Source organism: Nicotiana sylvestris, chromosome 9 (genome assembly GCF_000393655.2).
Source record: "Nicotiana sylvestris chromosome 9, ASM39365v2, whole genome shotgun sequence".
In the NCBI taxonomy this organism is placed as follows: Eukaryota; Viridiplantae; Streptophyta; class Magnoliopsida; order Solanales; family Solanaceae; genus Nicotiana; species Nicotiana sylvestris.
Window position 1 is genome coordinate 73,950,871 of NC_091065.1, and position 26,757 is coordinate 73,977,627.

Consider the following 26,757-nt stretch of genomic DNA (forward strand, 5'->3'; position numbering starts at 1 on the left):
ATGTAAAGTTTGTCTTTATTGAAAATTAATAAATATAAAATTTAAATAAATATTAATTAATTTAATATTACATCAATAAAATATTAGAAAATTAAGTTTATATAGTGATGGAGGTGAAGGCTAACGGTGGTAATGCTGACTAGCAGTGGTAGGTGGTGGTTGTGAATAACAGCTATTGGTGATGGTGGTAGTTGATGGCAGTAATTTACATTGTGGCTGATAATTGTGGTAGATGATGGTGATACATAATGGTAGTGGCGACGGATGGTTGGCGACATGGCTAATTGAGATATGAATGATTAAAATTTACAATTTAAAAAACAAACTCACCTGACGACTAAAATTGAAATGACTAAAATGTAGGCCGTCATTACGTACAAAAATGTCTTACTTAGGATGATAGTTTATGTAAATAGAACTATTTGCGAAACATAGGGTAAGCTCTTTTATTAATTGTTGTCAAAATTGAATCGTGTCAATTACAAAACATAAAAATAAATAAAGAGAAGCATGTTCCCTAAAGGGAGACTACATCCTACCCGTGAAACAAAAAAAAAAAAAAAAAAACTCAAAAATGCTCCATGCCTAATCTATAGTACAACATTTCCACCCACACTAATTTCAACTGGAGGACATTTTTTGCTGCAACCTCCATTTGTACTGGAAAATGATTATCCACTTTTTTGGCCAATTTTGCAATTGCTTTGGCAAAAAGGACAGCACTAAAGCCCTACTATACAGATTCTTCATGGACAAAATATTGCCTGGTCATCTGTGTCTTTTTCCGGTCAAGTATCAAGGAACAAATAACTGCCAAAGTAAACCATCTTAGAGATGATATCTAAAGAAGGCTCCAGGTGAGAAGCTAAACTGAACTTAATAGGTCATGATCAAGACCAAAGAAGCCCTTCGTAGCCGAATTCTGAATTAGAAACTGGACTATCACCAAACTCGTGTTGATCGGTTGCTTCATCTGGTCTGACGGAATCAATATATGGTTCCAAAAGATCGGATGATCTTTCAGCTGGAATTCCGTAGTCTTTAAGAATACTAGGTGATGCAGATACGGCTGCTTCCCTTTCCAAAACAACCAGAAAGTTGTCCTCAAACTCGAGCACTAGATATTTATCCTTGCAAGCTGCATGAATAAACATATATGACCATTCATAACTGCTCAGGTTAGAGTAACAAAAGCTCAAATGATTATCTGTACCAACACTTACAATCCACTAGATGAGCCAAATGGTGAATGTTCTTAATTCGAGTGCCATTCAACTTCAAGATCTGCCAAGAAATTGCTATTTGAGATTTCATTCAAGCAATATAAATGACTAAAAATGGAACTTTGATGTACAAACCAATTATTCTTCTTGATTAAACTTGGGAAGGATTATGAAATCAAAGTGGAAAATAACTTGCCTGCTCATTGCTTATATCCTCGTACCCGATATTCACTTCATTCGCCAAGACCTGTAAGTAAAATAACGATTACCAACATGGCATTCCTTACTTAGATTTAACCCGTCAGCATCATAAAAGAGGTGGCACTGACTCGGGGCTGGGTGTGTTCAAACTTTCAAGTCCAATACGAAAAACAGCAAGTGGTTCGGGGTTGCAGATTGATTGTCAAAGACTGAGATTTTCTCTTTATATACCTGTGATAGCACAACAATCTGTTCTCCTTCGAACTTTGCCAAAGAGTATCGAGCCTTTGTCAATAGTTTTAGCTGACAAAATTCATAGAAACCAGTTAATTTCAACCATAGTAGAATGTTTGTAATCTTGTGAGCAATCACCCATTTGTGAGACTCACCCCTATGCTATCTTCACATTCTTCCCTGGCAAACAAAGATGAAAAAATTGCTTTCAGTCTGAGAATTGGTGCACCAGAATCTACTCGACGAGATAACAGAACGCTAGCCCCATTAAGAAAATACAAGGATATCTTTAGTAATCTTACCCTATTAAGGGTTCGGATAGTGGTGTAAACACCAAGCCGGCAACTATTAGGTATGAAGGCTGACCGCATTCTATGTGATAAGGAACCTTCAGAAGAGAGCAACTGATTTAAATCAATTATACAGAGATTAAATGATGGTGTCAACAAAGAAACAAAGGGCCAGCGAACATACCAAATGCACACGTGGCTTCAAAAGTGCTTGAACTTTCATGAATTCCCCAGCTCTAATAATACCAAGCTCGGCTACATCACCAGTGAACCTGAAGAGTACAAAACCTTTGTGTAACATATAAACAGGCATATGTGCAAACTTTACAATAAGGGGGGTAATATGACTAGGGAGCATGAGGACATTCAAATTTGATGCTAAGGATTCAGTGGATTAAGTCATCAATGAAATAGAATAATTTACCAGTTAATCCTGATTGTAGTTTAAGACGATAATGACCCCACTAGCCAAAGAAAAATCAAATGAAGATGAATTTTGATGCAGAAAACATCAGAGTAGTTTCTTGCAAATTTGGCATTACCATTTAAGAAGCAGTTCCAAAGTTAGTTATTCAAACTGAAAATGAAGTGACTAATTTTTGTCAACATTGTATTGCTTTTGGGATTATGCTTAAATGTAAATCTAATTTCTCTGGAAGTAACTAAGCTTTACTTTTGACTGATGAGATAGCGAAATGCAATGCGTGCACTTGATCGAAATGGCACTGTCCCTTCACACCCGATACGGACACCATCAAAGCTAACAATCACGTCTCCCTGAAAAAGATGAACCAAGTATTATCCAACCTCGTGACATTACCATAATAACATCCTAATGATAATGGAAAAACTAACCCTGCCAAAGAGACAGGTATACCAATGCGAAATAGGTGGACTAACTAAAAATGATCAAAGATACACTACACTCTACTTTTCCAAGTCATTAAGCTGGTCCTAGGATAATAACCCCATCCTCTTGCAACTTGATCCCCAAACTCAGAAAGGATACTCAAGTCCCATCACTCATCCCCAAACCCTTATGAGTTGTAGAAACACATTTATTGAACCATGATCCCTGAACTCGGAATGGATACTTATGTCCATCAATTATTTTCATAGATTCATCTTCACTTTTACATGAAGGATCAATTATGAGTTGCAGAAATCACATCTGTAGTGCTTAGTTAATCAATGTTGTAAAAATGAATGGCATGAATACAAATGGTACAGCTGGATCCCCAATCTATATTAGTTGCTATTGATTGTAATTACGGTAAAACTACAAATGGTGGAATTAGGAAATCGTATCAAACAATAAGTGTAATTAGAAATGGTGTCCTATTATCAATGGGATTAGAGTACCATAAATCATAATATATTAGGAGTTTATGAATAAAGCTACCCTATATTGTAGCGGAGAGACAATCTCCCACATATTCTAAAACTTTCTACTCATTCATCTAAGTGATTCTCTACATTGTATTAAGATTTAGCATGGAGAAACTTTTCTATTTTAGCGTCTTAGAATTCCCGACTAAGTCTAGGCCGGGCATCTTCAAATCATATCTGTCCTCTTTGAAATCTCGGACCAATATCCCAACACAGTAGACAGGTGTAATAGTTTCTAGAATTCACAAAATTCACTCCTGCAACTATCCAAACCCTTCAGGGGCTATTTCGATGCCTATCCTCACATCTCTTGTGACCATACAATTACTAAGAGAAGGAAGTTAGGTTGCAAAATTACTATTCTTGGTCTAGTGCAATCTAATTGTGGTTCATGAAAAAGAATTACTGACCATCTAATTAGACTATTCAAGAGATTTCAGCAAATAAAAAGCTTGTGTAGGAGAGAGTTGATGCTCAATAGTCTAGACTCTCATGAAAGCACTAGACCCAAAGCCAGTTTCTTTTGGTCTCTTAAGACTTGCCAATCTGTTCTTAGCGTCAGGGTAAACCTTTGTACAATAGCCGTCTCAGTAGAATTTGTCATGTTCTTGATAAGTTGACGAGATTTGAAGAAATCAGATCTAAACATGGAAACTCATCTCAGAAAAGGTTGAAATTTTATATATTGATGCCTATTATAACCAACTCTCCAAAATAATGGGCACAACAAGATAAGTTTTTAATGGTGTTCTTTATCTCTAACTTAGATCCGCCTATGAAACACTCGTCGCCAGATCCTTAGTTGTGATATGATTCACAGATTCGTACAGTAAACAATATCGGCTGATTCAGCCTTAGCCTCATAGACCTCATAATTGGTTTGAGGCTTTTATTATAAGCGATTACTTTCAGCGAGCTTCTCATGAAATACAATTCCATTTTACGCGTCTCAGCTACGCACTAATTCTGACTCCCATTAAAAAAAATCTTATTTTCATGGTCCTGCCAACCCATTAAGGGTTATAAGCTTTGAGGACATTATCAAGTAAAACAGAATGCACGAGTACGCTCAAATGTCATAGAACATAATCATGCATAACAGCAAAATCTCTAGAAGTCAAAAGGTTCATGAACAGTTACAAATTGATGGTACCTCTTTCAAGACATTGCTAACATCAGAAGTAGGCTCAACTTTCCGCACGAGTACGCCCTGCAAATCAATTACCAATCATGTATTGAACAAGGATATCTAGAGATTAGTGATTAACCTTTCCATACAGATACTATCAGCAAACACTATACTTGAATGCCTCGAGCACATTATTGCCCCAGGCATCTTCAATTGACAAATGCAAAATAGGTTTGCTTTCTGATGAGGCATAAATTAGAAATATCTAAGTTGATAAAAGCGCTCAGTTGACAGGTTATATCACCTAATTACATGATTGACCAAATTGAAGGGGTACACACAATTAGAGACTTGAATGCTCATAACAGATCCTTCAACAAGATCCAGCAATGTTGCAGAAGAGGATATCATTGATGTTACTCAATAAGGGAATTTCCACTCTAAACAGATCATTTATGTGTTAAAAGATGTCAGCGTGGAGCCTTTACTCGGCTCAATCCCTACCCAGATGAACTCACTTTTCCCAAGATAGAAACCAAATGACACTTATTCTATTTTCTTTAACTCACTTTTCACATGTTTTAAATGATAACTTCTTTTTGGATGCAAAGGTAAGGAATTCTCTTTGAGTACCACAAGAAGGTATAAAGAGAATACATCAGAAATGACTTCCTTCTCCTAGATATTGGAGGAGTTCAATAGATCTGACAGTGAAACTATAGATACAACAATTTTCTTACACCACAAAAAACTATTCAAACATCTAGATTAAACATAAGATATTTGCCACTTTTCCATAAAGACATCTATTTTTTCTCTCTAGCCAGGTGTTCAAAAAATGCAACTAGGTACTGCATTCCAGTAGAGACTGCTTCCCTTATCTGATGACTGACTACCAACTGATTACTTCATGCTAAATGATTCCTGGCATGACCCATTGATTCCAAAGATATCAATAAACATAGACCAAATCTGCTTGGTATAATTACAATGGAACAGTAATTGGAGATGGCAGTGTTTTTAACTGATAACTGGCACTGTATAATTGGAGATAACAGTGTTTTATTTAAATGTCCACCTTTTCTCTCATATTTAAGGCCTTAAACAAAGATTCTGTCCTGATTTTCTGAATTCTCCACAACAAGCCCCTTTCTCTCTCTGTAGAACTTTAGCCACTGGATCCTTCCCCTTCTCTCACACTACTCATGTTGTTGTAGTACCCATTCTCTCTCTAGTAGTAACAAAGTTGTTTGAAGACTTCTACAGCGCTACTGGGAAACAAGAACAAACAAACAGCTAAATTAAAAAGAAAAAAGGGGTTTCATTTTGGTTCGAATATGGGAATTCGATCTCTCCTCTCTTCCCCTCCCCCACAAATAGACAATGACCAATAAAAGAATAAGTAAGGAACTCCATAAAGAAAGATATCTGTTATAAAGTGCTTATTCAACTCAATAAGGACATCTTCATATATCTAGCTACAAAACCAAACCTCATTCGAAGGCACTTTCAAGCAGGCACGAAGTGCTGGACTCTCCAATTTTTGCAACAATACTCCAAGGCAAGGAAAGCCTGAAATCGCAATACTGTTAGATAAGCTGTTGAAAACCTACAGGAACAAAAGAAGCCTTCAAATCAAATCATATAGAGCATTGGTAGTTCTGTAACGCATAAAGGATGGGACCAAGAAATTTCGCACACAACTAATTGCCAAATTACTATGCAGTATCTTTTTATATTATTGAAGTGTAAGAGCATCTCATCTAAAAGCTTAAGCTGTTTGAAAGAGCACACTTTAATTTACTTAATTATATTGCCAACATGCCCCCTCACGTGGAGGCTTGATTTCTTTTTATGGGCCAAGCATGTGGAAATTCTTTTTGACAGTGAGTGGCGGTGAGACTAGAAACCAAGACCCCTGCCTGCTCTAGTACCATGTTGAAGTGTGTAACCATCTCATCTAAAGTTTAAGCTGTTAGAGAGAGCACACATTTAAATACTTAATTATGTCTTCAACATTGATAAATGAATTTATTCTGAAATAATAGAGATAAAAAATAGGCACCACGTGAACAAATGAGTGGTTTACAGTCAACAACAAAAAAAACGACAAATTAGTAACTAAAATTGAATGGACCAATAAAGTTTTGAAAGTTACAGGTTAAAACTTCAACCTATGTGTGACATAATTACTAAATTAGCCATGCAATTAGAAGGAACCATTAGAACTAGCAATGATAAAGTAATACTAGTGCCTATATTGCTTTGAGGGCTTACACACCATTACATGATAGACCAATTTACTTTTATGCTTAAGGATTAAGGGCAACAAACATAATAAAGGAAGCCATTTTTGAATAAGGATGCATTGGGAAACGATAATGGCCCCGCTTGCCCACATGCCCTCCCACCTCTTCTCTCTAGGAATTGATTCTCACTATGACCCTTTATCTATCACGTTACTTTTGAGTACTTCTTCAGGTTCATGTCGGGGCGTTCTACTACGAAAATTATCCACCTTATTAGGAGGCTGGTGGAGCTGTATAGGGATGGGAAGAAGGATCTTCATATGGTGTTTATTGATCAGGAGAAAGCGTATGATAAGGTTCCTAGAGAGGTTCTATGGAGATGCTTGGAGGCAAAAGGTGTGTCGGTTGCTTACATTAGGGTGATTAAGGACATGTATGATGGAGCTAAGACTCGGGTTAGGACAGTGGGAGGTGTCTCGGAGCATTTTCCGGTTGTTATGGGGCTACCAGTGTTGTGAAGAGCGTGAAGTGAGGAAAAGCGACAACCCCCATTTCACGAAAAGCGAGAAGCGAGGCGGAATTTTAAAAAAAAAAAATTAAAATAAATATTGCATAGATAACACATGTAATTGTAAGCAAATGTTCAATACTTCAATTAAAAAACTAAAGAGTAGCATCAATTAAAGCACAAAATAAGCATCATATTCTTCTACAAGATTGTCAAATTCTTGTATTCTACTATCACTATTATATTGCTCATCATCTTCTTCAACTTCATCTTCTTCATCAACTAGGGACAAAGTAGTTGCCTGTTTTCCCTTCCTCTGTGAACTTGAAGTTGAGGTACTCCCTCTCAAACCATAAACCCTCTCCCCAATTCCACGCGCCTCCGCAACATCACCCCAAGTGAAATCAGAAGTATCCTCAAATACTTCTTCATCTGCATGATCTTCCGCGACTCTAGTTAGCCATTCATTAGCATCATCGATGTTGTCCAAACTAATTGGATCAATTACATTGCGAGCGTTGTAACGACGCCTCAATGTTCTATTGTACTTAATAAAGACTAGATCATTGAGACGCTTCAAGGTTAGTTTGTTCCTCTTTTTGGTATGAATCTGCAAATAATAAGTAAGTAGTAAGATTAGGACAATTGAGATATAATTTAATTATCTCAATATACTAAATCTTTCTTATTAGTTCTTACATGCTCAAACACGCTCCAATTCCTTTCACACCCGGATGAGCTACATGTTAGACTTAGAACCTTGATGGCAAACTTTTGTAAATCTGGAGTGGAATGACCATATTGCTTCTACCATTCAACTGTAGAAGTAGAACAAATTTTCAAAACATAATATTGATAAAGAAATAACTTATTAACTATAAAACAACATATAAGCACTCGCTCACCTAGTAACTTCATCTTTCTTTGTCTAATGGCTATGTTTTTTCCAAAAAGTTGCTCAGCATTCCTATAAATACTAAATTGCTCTGTGATTTTATCTTGCACGGATTCTTCAGGTATCAACTTCTCAATACATTCATAGTATCCATTCCACAAAGGTTCATCTCCTAGAATCCTCTCTTCATTGTAATAAAACAGTTCCGGGTTCAAAACAAGTCCAGCTGCATGCAAAGGGCTATGAAGCTTACTATCCTACCTTTTATCTATGATCTCAAAGACTCTTTTGTATTTTCTTTGATCACTAAAAGAGGCTTAAATAGCTTCCTTTGCCCTATCAATTGCTTCGTACAAGTAGCCCATTGGTGGCCTTTGCTCCCCATCCACCAAACGAAGCACTTTAACTAAAGGACCACCAATCTTCAATGCATGAACCACATTGTTCCAAAATGAAGGAGAAAGTATAATATCTGCAGATTCTCTCCCTCGAGCTTCCCTTCCATAGGCACTGCTAGTATACTCATCTGAAACAAACAACTTCTTCGAATTGCTTTTTTGCTCATACATCCTAGCCAAAGTCAAGAAAACAGTAACAAATCTTGTCTTTGCAGGTTTCACCAAGCTTCTTTGTTTAGTGAATCTCTTCATCATGTTCAATAACAAAGGCCTTTGAACAATATAGGAATGCACTCTAATTGCCTGATTAAAGACAGTACTGAAGGTCTTTCCTTGAAAATATCACCGAAGATCAAATTAACAGAATGTGCTGCACACGGAGTCCAATAGATATGCGGGTAGCAAGCAGACATCATATCACCAGCTTTAACATTTTCACTGGCATTGTCCGTGACAACTTGAACAACATTTTCTGCTCCAATAGAGTCTATTGTACTCTTGAACAAGGAGTACATTTTGGTTGAATCAGTCGAAGAGTCGCTTGCATCAACGGACTCAAGAAACAGGCTTCCCTTAGGAGAATTCACCAAGATATTGATGATCATTTTTCCATTTCTCGCCGTCCACTTATCCATCATAATGGAACAACCAAACTGGTTCCATTCTACTTTGTGCTCCTCCACGATTTTGTTCACCTCTGCCACCTCTTTTTTTAGATATGGCCCTCTAACTTCATAATAAGTTGGAGGCTTCATTCTTGGGCCATATTGGCCTACGGCCTCAATAAAAGCAGCAAAAGTGTCAGTATAATTAACACAATTAAAAGGAAGACCTGTATCATACATCCACCGGGCAAAAAAGGTAACTGCACGGTCCCTCAAAATCGCTTTGGCATCAACTTGAGGATTACCACTTTTTACTCCCTTATCTCCAGATTTTTGCGGGAAGTAACAATCCATAGGACCTTTGATCTTGCTAGTAGATCCACAACTAGAAGACATTGGTGGAAGCATCCTTCCCCACTTTTGTGATTTTGGTGGAAGCGACGAAGCATCGTCACCTTCTTCTGTTTCATCATCATCATCAAGATTATAAAGTTCTTGTTCATGAATCATTTGAGTCTTTAACTCTTTCTTTTCTTGAAGGTAAGCTTTCAATTCTTCCTTCACATGCCCCGGAACTTTAGGACAAGATGCGACATTTGGATAACCACCGATTAGATGCGCTTTTTGATGATAGATTCCTCCATTTGTAATCTTATCACAAAAAGACATCTAATGGCCATCTTGTTGGTCTCGTTAACTCTTGCAGAGTAAGCCTAAGCCGGGTCTTTCCTATCTTCTTTTGGCGCCATTAAAAGAACAACTACATAACACATAAGAAAGGCAATAAGAACTAAGAATAAAAGATACAATAATTGGGCAGAAACTTGGCAAAAACTGGGCAGAATTTTTCTGAAAAAAATTCGCGGTGCTTTTTGGACGTTTAGAAAGAAAAAGAAAAAGAAGAAAAAGAAGAAGAATGAAAATAAAAAGTGCAGAACATACCTGTTGAAAGTTGTTGTTGTGCTGTTGAAGAAGAAGAAGAAGAACCCTAATTTGAAGAAGAGAAATCACTACTTGAAGTTGATGAAAAAGAGAGGAAGAAATCGCTGCTGAAGAGCCCTAGTTTCTTGTTGTCGTTGCTGAAGAAGTCCAGAGAACTAAAATAGAACCAAGTTTTTAATTAAATAGGGCTTTGGGTCTTTTAAATCAAAAAGCGTCCGCTTCGCTCGCTTCTTCTCGCTTCACCGCTTCTCACTTTTTACAGAGAAGCGGTCGCTTATACATACCATAGCCGCTTTTAATGGTAGAAGCGCTGACCCTTCCGCTCCGCTTCTCACTTAAAGCGAGGAAGCGCTCGCTTTTTTTATCACTGGGGGCTACACGAAGGATCTGTACTCAGCCTATTCCTATTTGCCCTGGTGATGAATGCTCTGACAAGCCATATTCAAGGGGAGGTGCCATGGTGTATGTTATTTGCTGACGACATTGTTCTGATTAATGAGACGCGAGACGGCATCAACGAGCGATTGGAGGCTTGGAGACAGGCCTTTGAGTCTAAGGGTTTCACATTGAGCAGGACTAAGACGGAATACCTAGAGTGCAAGTTCAGCGTCGAGCCGACGTAGCGGGATTGGACGTTAGGCTTGGATCACAGGTCATCTCCAAGAGGAGCAGTTTCAAGTACCTTGGGTCATTTATACAGAGGGATGGGGAGATCAATGAGGATGTCACTCACTGTATAGGGGTGGGGTGGATGTGGAGGTTAGCGTCTAGAGTCTTGTGTGACAAGAAAGTGTCACCGATACTCAAAGGTAAGTTTTATAGAGCGGTGGTTAGGCCGGCTATGTTGTATGGGGCGAGTGTTGGCCAGTTAAGAACTCACATATCCAAAAGATGAAAGTAGCAAAAATGAGGATGTTGAGGTGGATGTGCGGGCACATTAAGATGGATAAGATTAGGAATGTAGATATTCGGGAGAAGGTGGGCGTGGTCCCCATGGATGACAAGCTGTGGGAAGCTAGGCTCAGATGGTTCGGGCATGTTCAGAAGAGAAGCCCAGATGCCCCGATAAGGAGGTGCGAGCGGCAGGCTTTGGTGGGCGCGAGGAGAGGTAGATGGCGGCCTAAGAAGTATTGGCGAGAGGTGATCAGCCAGGACATGGCGAGGCTTCAGATTACTGAGGACATGGCCCTAAATAGGAAGTTGTGGAGGTCGAGCATTAGGGTTGTAGGTTAGGAGGTAGTTATGCATATTCTTATGGCGCGCCAGAGTGAGGCTAGTCTGTTAGGATTTTGTCGTAGACTATTAGTGGTTAATGTTGACTTCACATTACTCTTTCGTTCCTCTTAGTGTCGGGCTTTATCTACTGGTTATTGTTTTGCTTTTCGTCTATGTTCTTGTGATGTTGTTATTTCTTTCTAAGGTTTATCGATGGTACTGATATACTGTTTTTTTTCGTCTTCTTTTCATCTTCTTCAGCTGAGAGTCTATCGAAAATAATCTCTCTACCCATCGGGGTAGGGGTAAAGTATGCGTACAAATTACCCACCCCAGACCCCACTAGTGGCATTTCACTGGGTTGTTTTGTTGTTATTTTTGAGTATTTCCTCTGTTCCGAAAATGACGAAAGCGTTTGGAGTAGGAGGTCCAAATCATATGATTTTCGGGTGCATTGGAACAAAAAAAAATCTATCTTTTTACTCCTCTGTCCCATTTTGTGGCATTGTTTGACTGACCACGGAGTTTAAAACAGAAAGACTTTTGAAACTTGTGGTCTAAAACCAGTCATAAACATGTGTAGCTATAAATCATCTCATTAAGGATAAAACGAGAATTTTAAATTTGAATTGTTTCTAAATATAGAAAGGTATGATTTTTCTGTGACAGACTAAAAAGAAAAGTTTGCCACATATATTGAAACTGAGGGAGTAGAAGAAAATTGAAACACTAAGAAACTAGATGAAGAAGAATTATGAATCACAACCAATTATAACTATAAAAATTTAAAAATATAGAACATTTTAGTAAAAGAAAAAAACTTTTTGCTTGCGCAAACTGTAATAGTGCCAACTTTTAATATTCCTTAGCAAAAAATTCTCACAAACACACCCTTATTATCTTGCAGAATCAAAGAAGCATCAGCACTTTCTGCCAGAAGCGTCCATGGCGCAGAAATGAAATGCTTTGGTCCTCTCTTTTGCAACCTACCCATTATGACAGGTTGACAATAGGCAGAAAGATTCTAGATACTCACATAAGAGTAGAGCAGCTGCAGTAGCAACCGGCAAGTTGGTTAAGTTTAAAAATAAATTTCTGTTTAAAGTTTAGAACGGGGCTTTTTTATAACATACAACAACAACAACCTGGTAAAATCCAACAAGTGGGTCTGGAGAGGGTAGAGTGTGTGCAGACCTTACCCCTACCCGGAGGGGTAGAGAGGCTGTTTCCGAAAGACCCTCGGCTCTAGAAGACGAAAATAAACAATATGCAACTCAAAATTGTTAAGGGGCATCACTCAACCTCAAATGTAGTTGAAGAAGTGAGAACTGCCCAAGATCAATAAAGAGACAACAACATATTCTCTCAACCAATATAGGACACTATAACACCCACACCTCCCTTCCCGTCACTCTCAAGACTAGACATCTAGAGCGTGAACATCATAACATGGGAGCCCACAACTAAGTAAACCAAGAATATGGATAGATCTGGCTCCATTACCATACCAAGAAAATGGGCCTTGGCCCTAATTCAATCCCAAAAGCTAGCTCATGCGGTAAGAAATACCAAGAACTTAAGAAGACAACAAACCATTCCCTCAACTCTTTGCTTGCCCAAATTGCAATATTGTTATATAAAAAGGGATGCGTGGAATACCAACTGTTGAAATTCTTAAGCGAAAACCCTCATAAACCAACCCTTGCTTATCTTGCAGAACGAAGAAGCATCAGCACTTGCTGCCAGAGAAAAGTCCATGGCTCAGAACTGAAATGCTTTGGTCCTCTCATTTGCAACTTACCCATTATGACAGACTGACAATAGGCACAAAGATACTTGATTCTCACATAAGAGTAAAGCAGCAGCTGCTGCAACCGACAAGTTTGATTAAGTTTCAAACTAAACTTCTATTTTTGTTTTTTGAAAGACAAGGAAATTCGAAGTTTAAATCATTGGAAAACAGAATTCCCAACACAGATTTTAATGGTCAAGGATCTTAAACTACATTGCAACTGGAAAAGCAATTCCAATATGTCAGAACAGAAGAAGGCCATCTGCTTGAATTTTCCACTTAAAAGAGAGAAGTTCCCTTTGCCTTCTTATCTCCACCAATCTCAAAGGGCTTACACCGCTTGATTGGGTGCTGGGATACATGTTTGCACACTTGGCATTGCAACCTTAGCACAATCTTCTTGGTAGTTTTAGCCTTCTTGTGGAAGATAGGTTTTGTCTGTCCACCATAACCTGATTGCTTGCGATCAGAATGTCTCTTCCCTTGAGCAGCTAAGCTATCTTTTCCTTTCTTGTATTGAGTAACTTTATGCAGGGTGTGCTTCTTGCACTCCTCCTATTTGCAGTAAGTCTTCTTAGTTTTTGGTTTCACCATTGTGAGAGCTGATGGGGTTTGTTACAGGAAGCACCTTTTGGTCTAACGGCGTCCACAGAGCCTTTTTAAAACTGGGATTTTCTGTTCAAGTTTAGAACTGGGATTTTTTGTAACATGCAACTCAAAAGTGTTACATTTGGTGTAACCCAACCCAATATGTAGCTCATAAGGTGGAACCGCGCCAGATCATATAAAGAGACAACACATTCTCTCAACCAATATGGGACACTATAACACCACCCTCATCCCTCCCCCCCGGGCACTCTCAGGGCTAGACATCTGGAGCATGAAAAATACAACATGGGCATCAACGCTTCAGTAAACCAAGATTATGGATAGGTCTGGCTCCAATACCATATAAAATGGACCTTGGGCCTAATTCAACCCCAACTCATGTGGTGAGAAATGCCCAAGACCTCAAGGAGATAATAACTCATTCCCTCAAGCAATATAGAACACTTCAACAAAGAGTATTTTAAAAACAAAACAACAGGTATAGTCAACATTTGCAGGTTCTGAATAGGTTATCTTCTTTCCAAAAATTAATTGAATTTTAGACATTTGGGTTGGATGCTTGTAAAATCCTAATTTCACAGGATTTAAACCCAAGTGTTAGGATTTTAACCCAAGTGTGTCCAATTGAAGGTTCTTTCCTTGTGATTTTCACCCAGTGGCCAATAGGTGTCATTTGGAAAATCAAAATTCTTGCATACCAGAAAATAAGATATTGGAACGAGACAGTGTTTGCAGAGGCCTGGATATTTAGGTAGTTTCCCAACATAGAATACCTTAAATTCACATATTTTCACAAAAGAGGGAGACTCACCACTGTACTTCCCGTTCCTTTCATAGTCTTCCAAAAAATGAGACACTACAGTAGTTGGGATGACATAACCAATATTTTCAGTCTCATCTGACCTGTAAACCTAAAAGACTTTTCTTGTCAAAACATATATCTTAAAAGAAAGCACAAACTTTAAAAAGAACTTTTCAGAGGAAAACATGAAGGGAGAGTCATCAAATTGTCATAGTTGAAGAAACCAGCATGATGATAACCATGTTTTGATGGGGAAATGCACAAGGAAATGAGTCGCCCACTGATCAAAGGGCAGAACATATTGCTGTTTCGATTCAGGAAATTTGAACTTGTAAAGCAGAAAATATATCAAGAAAAGCTTCAAATAAGCAAAATGTATAAAAAGTAATTTGTGATATTATTGATGAGGCATATGGCTTCGGAGGCAATTACCAATTCCCAATGGTAGTAGTTTTATGGTCTGTCTTGAAGCAAGGTTTCAGACTAGTTCAAACATGCATTTCCGAACCAATGATGATAGCAGTAGCGGTAGAATGAAGAACTAGGGCAATTAAGTAGTTAGAAACCAATTGAAACTTGAAGAGCAAAAGCTGCATCCCAATTTATAAAGACATTATCCTTTATAGACCAAATGGTAATCCACAAGAAGCCATAATTTAGTAACCTGACAATAGCAATATCAGATTCAGACAAGAAACTACCTGAAATGCCACCCCTATGCACTCTCCATCGTCATTGAATGCAGGGCCACCACTATTACCTAAAACAGTTGCTATTAGTAGCAGAAACTACAGTACAGAGAGAAAGCACAAGCCATGATCAAGCACATGCACGAAGTCATAACAAAAAGTTAGATTTTCTTTTCTTTTTTGTTCTTTTCTTTTATAAGGTATAAAACAAGCTAGATTAATAAGAGAAATTTATTGGGCATTCTTTTATAAATCAAGAGTCTCATCATCAATGACCATATTTACCAGGATTTATTGCTGCGTCTATTTGAATGCCCAGCAGCTCAGATGATCCATGAGCATATGACGTGACCTAATGATGAAGACCAATATATGAGTTAGCACCAGTATTAAACATTTAGGAGAACAAAATAGTATAATGTGTTGTTTATCACGAGGAGTAAAAGGGAAGATCGACTTATTTTCCAAAAATTTCCCCCATTTCAGTATTAACTAAGAAATAAGGAAGCTGTTTACTTTTTTTGGTGATAAGTAAAACACCAGAGCCACTGTAAGTGATAAACTTTAACTGTAACAATAACCATTAAAAAGTGGGCAATAGTAAGAAACAAAACAGCATAAAAGTAAAAGAAAATTCAAAGAGAAAAAAACAATTATCACAAAGAAGAAAGGATATTCGCCATAGTGCTTAGCTTCCATCAAGATGCTAAATTGCTGGAGGTCATTGATGGAATGTCATTTTGCCCACTGTCCAGGTAATACAATAGAGATGTTCCGCAAATTTTAGTTTAGGATGACGAACCTGATCTATAGTAAACGAACTGCCTTACAGCATAGGTTCTAATTTTGGAAGTAGAAGCAACAATATGCATGGTATCTCTTTATTGCTTCTATACCATGTCAGTAATAAGCATTTGTGAAATTCATGTATTATCTATGGAGGTTCCTAAGTAAATATTTCACGGTTCTTCTAACTGTAGAAAACGGTTACTCTTCAATATCAATGTGATAAGAGAAGGAGCAATCATAACATCTTAATCCAAATGGTGTGACCAGAAAATGATAAGGAGCAGCACCGGCGAATGGAGGAATACGGACTTTTAATGAAGATGAAGTCACTGCCTGGTAGCATAGATAAATTGATGCAACATTAAACTGAAATCCAAACAACATAAACAGACCTCAATTCTTGATACCACCCCTTTGGTCACAGAAATAGTATCTCCTCCAAGTGGATAACCTACAACAGTTACAGCATCCTGCAAGTCAGAAATAACTTCCAGCTTAAGAATTATACCTATGTAAAATGCAACAGACTTGGACAGATTCGAATTTGGGTATTAAATAAGAAGTCAAGATTTCATCAGAACTTCAATTGAAAATGGCAATTTCAGAAGAAGAAAATGGTTCAGCAAACTTCAAATGATAAAGTAATATATCCATATGGCTATTAGAGGTTTTTACTCTCTGTGAGCCACAAATTAGCTATTCCCAAAAATTAAGCAAGTTTTTTGAGCAAAGATTTCACAAATTTCATGTAGAATTACTATTATTACTCCTCACAGAATAATTAAATCCAAATAAAAGCTAAGCATCGACTATTATTTCTTCAATTGAAGCCTAACATTATACCAAACTGCTGGCATAAATAAGACATACCAGTACCACTAATATCAGAAACAATCTCAACCTTATGATAGAGTATCGGCAAATCCAAGATATATTCCACCAAAATCAAGTATGATTGGAAAACATTGTATATGACAAAATTAAGATAAATGAGAAAGCAAATATTTCAAAAATACATGCATATATTTGGCACCAGAACTTATCTGTACTGAGGAATGTGAGATGCACCTGCAGATGAGGCAAGTGTCCAAAGCAGAGGGGCTCAGCTCCTTCCCAGAAGTCCTTACTTTCCACAGATAGCAAGGCTATATCACACTCCACTCCTCTAGCTAGAACCTGCATTTAACAGATGATGAAACTAAGCATCAAAAACCAATGACATTTTAGCTTGACACCACTTTCTGGTAAAGAGCCTTTTGACACCACTTTTCACCTAAGAATACTTATCTTTCCGATAGATCAGGCCTAAATGTAATCATCTCTCACTCAGCTTCTGGTTTTCAGCATAAAATAAGAAATTTTGTTAAAAATATTCCAGGAACCAAAAATCAATTACGTTATAGCACTTTCGATATTGACTCTCATCTATAAAAACCAACTTTTCAAACGATCAGGCCCCTATACTCACCTAGCCTATGATTCTCAACATCAAAAAAGAGATCTTATTAAAGAATAGCATCCCTTCGTTCAATTTATAGTCTAACATTTAGCAGGCATCACTAAATGCATCGTCTTAAAGTATTTGCTGGTTGTCAAGACTCCAGATTCAATTTATTATTTCGCCTTACAAAAGAAAAGAAAAAAAGTGAAGGGGTCTATTTAGTTTACCTATCAATTGTTTAAAATCGGAAACTTTTCGGGAGCTTCCAGTGCGGATGGTATTTGCATACGCACATATGCAGAGAGACAGAATAAGAACGGTCGAAATAATGAGTGGAACCACTGATAACTAGAGGACTGTAGTTCTTTTTTTTGATAAGGTAAATTGTATTAATCAAAAGGGAGGGAACTCTCGTATACAGGAAGTATACCAAAAAGTAGAGAGTTTACATCAGAACATGATTCTCTACAAAAGAAGCCCAATCTTCTATACAAGTAGGGGCTATATGAGTGCACCAAAATGCGATCAAAGATAAAAGACTATTCTTAAGATGTGAAAAAGGAGACTCAATCCCCTCAAAAGCTCTCCTATTTCTCTCCCCCCAAACTATCCACATGAGAGCTAATGGGGCGAACTTCCATGCCTTTTGCTTTCTTCTTCTACGGAAACTGGCCCAGGTATATAACATTTCCTTTACAGTGCTTGGCATCACCCAGCTTGGCATCACCCATTGAACACCAAAAAGATTTAGCCATTTAGGATTGCGCTCCACAAAGCCGAGGACACAGGGCAATGCAACAAAAGATGATCAACTTCTTCCCCTGAGCTTTTACAAATGTAGCACCAACTAACAAGCATGATTCCTCTCTTTCGCAGATGTTCAGCAGTCAAAATCACTCCCCTCGCTGCTAGCCATGCAAAAAAGCACACCTTCGTGGGCGCCTTAGGAATCCAGATCGAGGAGTATGGAAAAGTGGCCTCCTCTCTCACCAACATACTCTGGTAAAAGGACTTTACAGTGAACAAACCATCGCCACGCAAACCCCATCTCCAAGCATCACAAGATAGCTGGGGCCTGTCTTGCCCATATAGCAGTGTCAACAAATCTTGGAGCTCTGCAATCTCCCAATCTTGCATGTTCCTTCTAAATGAGAGGTCTCATACTACCCCCCCCCCTTCATGCTCCTTATGAATCTGTTGGACCATCAATTCCTTCTGGTTTGAAACTCTGAAGACGTGGGGAAAAGAGACCCTTAGAGTATCCTCTCCACACCACCTATGATTCCAAAAGTTGATTCCCCTTCCATCTCCCACCTTGTAAGTGATGTTGCCATTGAAGGCTTCCCAATTCTTTGTGATGCTCCTCCACATGCCACACCCGAAAGGTGCTGTGATTGCCTTGGTCCTCCAACCCCCTCCCGTGGAATCGTACTTTTCTACTATGACCTCCCTCCATAGAGCATACTCTTCTACCCCGAATCTCCACAGCCACTTCTCCAACAAAGCTCTGTTGAATACCCTAAGATCTTTTACTCCAAGTCCACCCCACTTCTTTGGGGAAGTGATTGTCTGCCAATTCACTAGATGAAACTTTCTACCTCCATCCGCCGCATCCCAAAGAAAATTCCTTTGAAGACGCTCCAGTTTTTCTGTGATGCTCAGAGGAGCTTGCAACGCGGACAAATAATAGGTGTGCATACTCGATAAAGTGCTTTTAATAAGCACTTCCTTACCGCCTTTTGACAAGTACCGTATCTACCAGTCTGCTAATCTTTTTTCAACCCTTTCGACCACTGGATTCCAAACGTAGTATCCTTATGCGAAGCGCCCAATGGGAGACCCAGGTAAGTAGTGGGAAGGGAGCCCACCTTACATCTGAGAACATAAGACAAAGCAAATGTTAGCAACCTCACCCACCGAGAAAATCTCACACTTACCGAGGTTGATTTTAAGTCCTGATACTATCTGAAACCACTGCAAGACCTACAGTGATTTTACATAAGACTGTAGTTCTTGTCTTCTTTAAACAAGAAATGGCACAAGACGGAAATCAAACCGGAACTTCTGAGGAATAGTTAGCATACCCTCTTTTACTGGATTTGGTGAAGTCACCGTCTTGCAGTTGCACCTAATAGGCACAGACTCAACTCAGACACCTTGACCATACCATAACGTGTACACTCAAATAATATTTAAGTTTAGCCTGTACCTAAACCGCATTGAAAAGAGTAAAACGTATCTATTTGATACCTATTTTTGGGTCCAAGATAACTAAGTTAAAGAATAAAATTGTGTCTTTATTGTGTCAGATTATAAATATACCAAACCCTGGAACTGCATCACTTCATCTAGGCATTGATAAAAATAAAAATCAATTGCTTTTGAAGCTAATTTCTTAATTGAAGCTCCACAATTTTTTGAGCGAAAAAAGAAGAAGCTAATTTCTTATTCTCTAGTAACATCTTACTTTCAATAAGCATAAAATTTCCATCTTATAGATTGAGGCATAATACCAAATGCGATTACTGCTCTTTGAAGGAATTAGCTGAAAGCTCCAAACTTATGTTCCAACAGACATATAACATGCATTATCAACTAACTACTAACCCAATGAGCCCGTGGTAAACCTGCTAAGTGGGTTGTGTCACATTTCCTCTTACCGGATCCCAGATAGAAAGTTTTGGTTTAGATCAGCAAGCAGTTGGGCTGGGTAAATATCTCTGTCTACCTCACCCAAGTTTGCATCCTTAAGACTTCTACCCCATAAAAAAAGATTTACAAGAAGACTCCCAAGTAATATAGGCATTGACAAATCACCATGGAAAGCATACCTTGGCAATATACTTGGTGTCATCTCCCCTTCTCTTCACTTTAACCTGCCACCAAAAAGATACTTCATCTAAAAGTGCATTTTTTATATGCATATGTTAGAAAGTTTAATAACGATGTGGGTAAAAAAACCTTCTATACTTGCAAGAGGTCTCCACCATTTATGACTAGCAAGTCAGAAGCCATGTATACACTTGAGAATAGTGAATAACAAAAGTAGGGCTTAGAAATGGACCTTGATGACATGGATGGAGTAAATTGCAAAAAGGGATGGATTTTCACGTGGTGATGTGGATTAGGAGGGATATTTTTTCCTTGGGTTAGATAACCCAAACGTGATCTCTTTAAGTTTTTTTAAAGCCAAATTACAATTCTCTAAGACTTTGCAAAGTGCCATCCAAATCGTTTAGAATTTCTCTTTGCCATTGAGTTTAGAGATTATTGCCCTTTGCTATGCCAATCATTTTCCTAGCGGAAAGAAAGTCATCCACGTCAGGAGACATGAGCCTCTATTTTTTATGTCAAGTTGTTTCTCATTTGAGTAGTCCCAACACCCCTATCGCTGTAATTAGAGGGAGAAGTGCATGGAAATTTTCATTACCATGCATTTAGATTTCCTTTCCAGCAAGTTTTTGACAAAAAAATGTTGCCCAGGATGAAAAGCTGAAACAAAGTTCAAAAAACTAGAAAAGAAGTGTGACTATAAAATTTGTGGAAGGCACGGTGCAAAGCCTAAAAAGTAAAGAAGACAAATTGTGGAGTTACTTTTTCACTTCTACATCTTCTGCACGCTTTCTTTTTTATAACAAATCAAAAGTTTGCTTCCTTCACGAATTCACCTTTAACAAAAAAAGAAAAAAAGAAATAAAGTGCATGTTAACCTTTTTCCAAAAATGCAGTCTAATCCTAAAGTCAAGCCTTGATCTGTGGACCGTGGTTATGGATGACCTAGATATTCCCTCCTCTCAGAAAAAGAAATATTATATCCAACACAAACCACACTACAGGGTTTACATAACAAAACAGAATTACAATTATGATTTACTGGTCATGATATACAATTCACATGTCACCATTTGCTCTAGTTTAAGGGCTTTATATTATTTCATGAAAAATGTTTTCTAGAAAAATTCATAGCAGGCTAATACAAAATTCATATTATAATAAAAGCAGATAGACACATGGAAGAGTTAATTAATAGGAAGAATGTCAGTATAGCAAAGTAAAATTGCAAAAATACCTGGGTATGATGTTCAACACAATGTGCATTTGTCAAGAGTTTCCCATCACCAATCATGAAAGCACTGAACAGATCAAACAACAGTCAGAATCGTAGACACTCCCACCCCCTGTCCTAAAAGATGTAACACACACACACACACATAATATTGAATTATCGTACAGAACAACAATTCCTCATAAGTAATTACACATTATGGAACAACTTCATTCCATGTCTCCTAATGAGAATCAAAAGCCATTAAGCCCAATCGAGAACAACTTTTTGCAGGAAATTTTCTTTTTCTCACAACTTTTAACGGAAAAAATAAATTTGAGCAAAAGCTGGAAATGCATGCCTTCCTGTACTTGCAAATTGTCTTTGTTTCTGCCAAGGGAGGGAATAATCTGGAGCGGTGTGTGTACAGTAAACCTACAGATAAGCATAATGGAAAAGGAAAAAGTTAGTCCATTACATTTTAAATTTACCATGCATTCCGGGAAATGATTAAAAATCCAACTGCAGATATATGTGAAATGACTATTCATACTGTTAATATACCTACTGATGCTAAAAAAGAAAATTGATTGCCATTCATTGTTTATGGAGGTCTATGTCATTCTATGTCATTCATCTTAATATTAGGGTATTTTAGACCCTAATATTAAAATATTGAAATCAACTTATGTCAAATGGAAGCGTCAACGAAGCATACAAAAAAGGCACCAACAGTTTTTCTTGAGGCTAGCATACAATATTTAAGATCAGACTATGTGGTTTTCTATTTGTATATAACAATATATGGCTTAAGACATCAGATAATCGGGAATTTAGTCTCAACTCTAAACACAGCAGTGAAGAGATCATTAAGCAAGGATGAGCTGAGATCAACAATTTGCTACAGGTCTAGTGGTATGGGTCAGTATAGAATGTTAGTAGGAGCTAAAGGATAATACTTGGTAGGAGCTAAAGGTTCAACTCTCCTGGAAAAGGAGCTAAAGGTTCAACTCAGTCAAACAATTAACAAATTAAAAAGAAATCTTGAGCTTCAAAGATGAGGCCTCCAAACGAAATGAGCATAATAAAAATATTGACATGTTAACCACATATTTACCTTCACAACAGCATTCAGAAAAGTTGCATCTTCAATGATACCAATTTCTACCTGGAAAAGAAAGCAACTTGGATAGTGGGGTGTGGAACAGAAAGACAACATGAAACTTCGTTTAGGGACATGATAAAGAAGAAAGGACTTATAAGCACCAAACTAAAATAATTCAATGAGTAAAAGCATTAAGGATCAAATAAACAGGTGAATGGAAGCTAATATGGACTATGGAGATAACACAGAAGTATCAAAGTACACACGAACTTTGATTGTCCATGAGAACAGCCTTATATCTAGCAAAATCAATCTCGAGAATATTGCTGTTGTTTTCAAGCACAGCAAAAAACAGTGAAAAGGTGACACAAACATAGTAAAGTAGAAGAAAATGCATATTGCATCCCAACCAGGCAAATTAATGACTCTTATGGACAGATCAAGAACATCACTGTGTGATAAAAACTATGGCAGAACCAAGATATGTGAAAAATAATAAGGCTTTTCAGGTTCTCAACTCACCTTCCCTCAGTGACCCAGCTTTCTGCCTTCTAATTTATAGGTCTCATGAATGAGAAAGAAAGAAAGTCACCTCGACAGCACAAACAGAGGAAGTAATATTACTGTCTTTCATACCTGCTGCTCCTTTGACTCAAATACAGCTCCCTTTCCTGCTCCTTTCCTCTGCTGACCAGATAATTTAAATGCAGTTGATTGAGATCGCCCTGCTTCGTTTTTACTACTTCTACCATCTTTATTTGCCAATAGCCTTTCGTCTTTTGATCTCCATGGGAAGTTCTGCTTACCAACTGCTTTCTGAATCCATCCTTTGCTTGTTAAATAAAATCTTTACTGATGAACAAAAAGAAAAATACCTTTTTTCTAAATTAGGACAAAGTAACATGACAAGCTGCACGGCCATGAGTACTGAAAAACACGAACTCATAAGAGCAGTTCAGGCTATATGAATCATCAAACTTACGTGGAATTCAAGCACGAGCTATCAACAACAAAAGCTTTTGCTGCGTGTTTCCTTCACCAAAACTGTCTTTCACTAATTCATTAGTTATATCTTTTTCATCAAGTGACAACAGAACAAACAATAAAAAATTTGAATTCCAACTTCTTTAAAAGAGTGTTATAGGAAGTTGCCAAAAGCAGAAGACATAGTAGCCTTTGAAGAATACAAGAGAGCTAAGAGGGAAGTTAAGAAGGCTATTAGTAAAGCCCGAGGGGAAGCTCTAGATGGCTTGTTCCAAAAGTTAGGGACACAAGAAGGGGAGAAAGAAACGTTTAAACTAGCACGACTGAGAGAGAAGAAGAGTAAGGATTTAAACCAGGTGAAGTATATTAAAGACGATTCTCAACAAGTGTTGACGCGAGATAACGAGATCAAGGAGAGATGGAGAAGCTTTTGATCTATTGTTCAACTCGGACCAAGAGAATAACATTTTAGACCTCTATATGTCTGTGTACGATAGAAACTTTAGCTACACTCGTAGAATTAGGACGATAGAGGTAAAGAATACCACGAAAAATATAAGGATTAGAAAAGCTTGTCGTTCAGATAGTATCTCTATAAAGGTTTGGAAGTGTCTTGGAGAGGTTGGAATAGAATGGCTCACCAAGCTATTCGATGCTATATTAAGAAGTGGAGGAAAAGTACCTTGATTCCAATTTACAAGAACAAAAGAGACATTCAAAGTTGTGGAAACTATCATGGTATTAAACTCATGAATCATACGATGGAACTCTGGGAAAGAGTGATAGATCATAGATTAGGAACACGAGAAGAGTGACAGAGAACCAGTTTGGATTTATGTCCAGTAGATCGATAACATAGGCATATTTTGTTAAGACGATTGATGGAAAAATGTTGCAAAAGGAAGAAAGATCTAGATATGATATTCATTGACCTAGACAAAGCATATGATAGAGTACCATGAAAGGTCTTTTGGTGGGTAATGGAGAGGAAAGGAATTCATATTAAATATATAAATGCCATAAAAGACATGTATGAAGGAATCATCACTAGTGAGAAAACAGTAGGAGATTCAGAGGAGTTACTTATAATAGTGGGTTTACAATAGGGATTGGCATTGAGCCGCAACTTGTTTATCCTAACTATTGATGAGCTAACCAACACAATATAAGATGAGGTCTCATGATGTGTGTTATTTGCTGATGATGTTGAATTAATTGATGAAATTAGCGAGGGTGTCAACCAAAAGCTTGAAGTATCACCGGCCATCCTTGTTTATAGTGGTTACGGAGTTCTCTCCAAACTACTAGTCAAGAGTTCAAGGCTGGTAAACGGTCTAAAAAAAGACTAAATACATGTAATGTAAGTATAGTCAGCATCAGAAGAGCGAAGTTGAGGTGAGACTAGATGGGATTTCGATGCCAAAATGCAAATAATTTAGATATCTAGGATCATTGTTTCAAGAAAATGAAATGATAGATGAAGATGCTACTCATATGATTAAAATCGAAAGGATGAAACGCAAAAGTACTACAGGGATATTATGTGATAAAAGGATGCCTACCAAAGTGAGAGGTAAGTTCTATAAAACAGCTTTAAGACCTGCAAAGTTATATGGTAGTGAATGTTGTGCTGCTAACAACAGAGAAGCGAATACTAAGATGGATGTGCGATCATATAAGATTAGATAAGATTAACTGACGACATATGTAATAAGGATAAATGAGAGAAGATCGCTTAAGATGGGTTGACCATGTCTTGCATCGACCTACAGATGCACGTGTCTGTAGGTGTGAAACTATAGTGAGTGAAGGAGTTAAAAAAGGACATGGTAGACCTAAAATCACATGAAAGAAAGTTGTCTCAAAAGACCTACAAATCCTTTGAATCAATGCAGACTTAAAGATAGAGCATAACGAAAGATAAAGATCCATACAGGTGATATCTACTAGTTGCGAATAGGTTTTAGACTTGTTAGAGAATTTCTACTTTATTTTATTCGGTATGATGATGATATGAGTTGATCTAAAGGAATAAGTGAGAGCCAACCCCAACTTGTTTTTATCAGCTATGTTCCTTTATATCTTGGATAACGGAAATCATACATGAACATATTTGTATCATATCCTTTTCTTATATCTTTCTAGCATCTACTGCCAAGAAAAGACATAGCAATACGAGCATTCATGTGTCAAAGGCACTTTAACAAACATAATAAAAACCAGTAAAACCAAAACTCGAATTTCCCTTCATTGGTCATTTTTGCACTTACCTCAAGAGGTGCAATACTTATTCAAGACTTATACTAATCAGAAAATTGTTAAATCACAAACCAATATGTAGGCATTTTCTAAAAGTAAACAGCTCAGAAACGCAATAAAAAGACACTTTTTATTAAAATTAGAGAATAAAGCAAATGCTTAACTGGAAAGTAGTAAAGACAAGAAATTGGGCTTGGTAATGTACCTCTGAGGTGGAATTCTTGAGACCCTTCTTTTGATATTGATTTTGATGTACAGCTTTAGGAATAAATGGAGAAGAAGAAGGAGGAGGTCTTATGGGTGTTGAGAAGCGGTAGGACGTTAGAGAGTATAGTGAAGTGCCGGCAGAGAACCAGCAGGTTGCAGCTGCAGCTGCCATATTTATGTACTAACAAAATGTAGCAAATGCAATGGAGAATACTAATTTGCTATAGTGTTATAGAAAGGAACTCGGCCTGTTTTCCTTATCCACAAAATCGTCCTGCTAAGGTAAATATTCACGCCTTTTTGGGTTTTGGCGCCTCCTCTTGTGCCCCCGGTACCCCTACTTCTTATTCAACAAATCAATTAGCTACTTAAATAAGCAGGAGAAACTTTCAAAAACCACTATGTTTTAGTAGTTATTAGTTAGTTGTAGCTACTATTTACTATATTATTTCCTATAATTATGTTTTTAGATTTTTTAGAGTGTATTCGATGTATTTAAGCTACTGTATTTGTCACGACCCAAACCGATAGGCCGCGACGGACACCCGGTATCTTACTCAACCGAGTACCAACGTAACGTATCTTTCTTATTACATCATCATATACACGTGACATAGGGGCCTAATAGGCCAACATAATCATTTATAAACTCAAAACATAGGCTGACAAGGCCGTACAATCTTTCAAGTACACGACATATGTCTACAAGCCTCTAAGAATACATAAATATCATAAAGGTCGAGACAGAATCCCACCA

The 26,757-nt window shown here is 37.6% G+C and overlaps 1 protein-coding gene and 1 pseudogene across 1 annotated transcript; both read right to left on the bottom strand.

The window, feature by feature from the left end:
* Nucleotides 1-421: 421 nt before the first annotated feature.
* On the bottom strand, nt 422-26,303 carry LOC104223534 (protease Do-like 2, chloroplastic). Its single transcript, XM_009774991.2, has 21 exons — nt 25,999-26,303; nt 23,187-23,366; nt 22,563-22,613; nt 21,807-21,880; nt 21,470-21,533; nt 20,232-20,276; nt 17,028-17,135; nt 16,352-16,429; nt 15,456-15,522; nt 15,183-15,241; nt 14,491-14,590; nt 5,959-6,038; nt 4,491-4,547; nt 2,622-2,725; nt 2,133-2,220; nt 1,961-2,046; nt 1,814-1,838; nt 1,656-1,727; nt 1,420-1,470; nt 1,224-1,284; nt 422-1,138 (listed from the first exon to the last, which is right to left on the bottom strand). Exons 1-21 carry the CDS (start codon nt 26,170-26,172, stop codon nt 891-893), a joined length of 1,872 nt encoding a protein of 623 aa, XP_009773293.1. The 5' UTR covers nt 26,173-26,303; the 3' UTR covers nt 422-890.
* Nucleotides 12,675-14,472, bottom strand: LOC104223533 (large ribosomal subunit protein eL42-like; annotated as a pseudogene).
* Nucleotides 26,304-26,757: the final 454 nt, after the last annotated feature.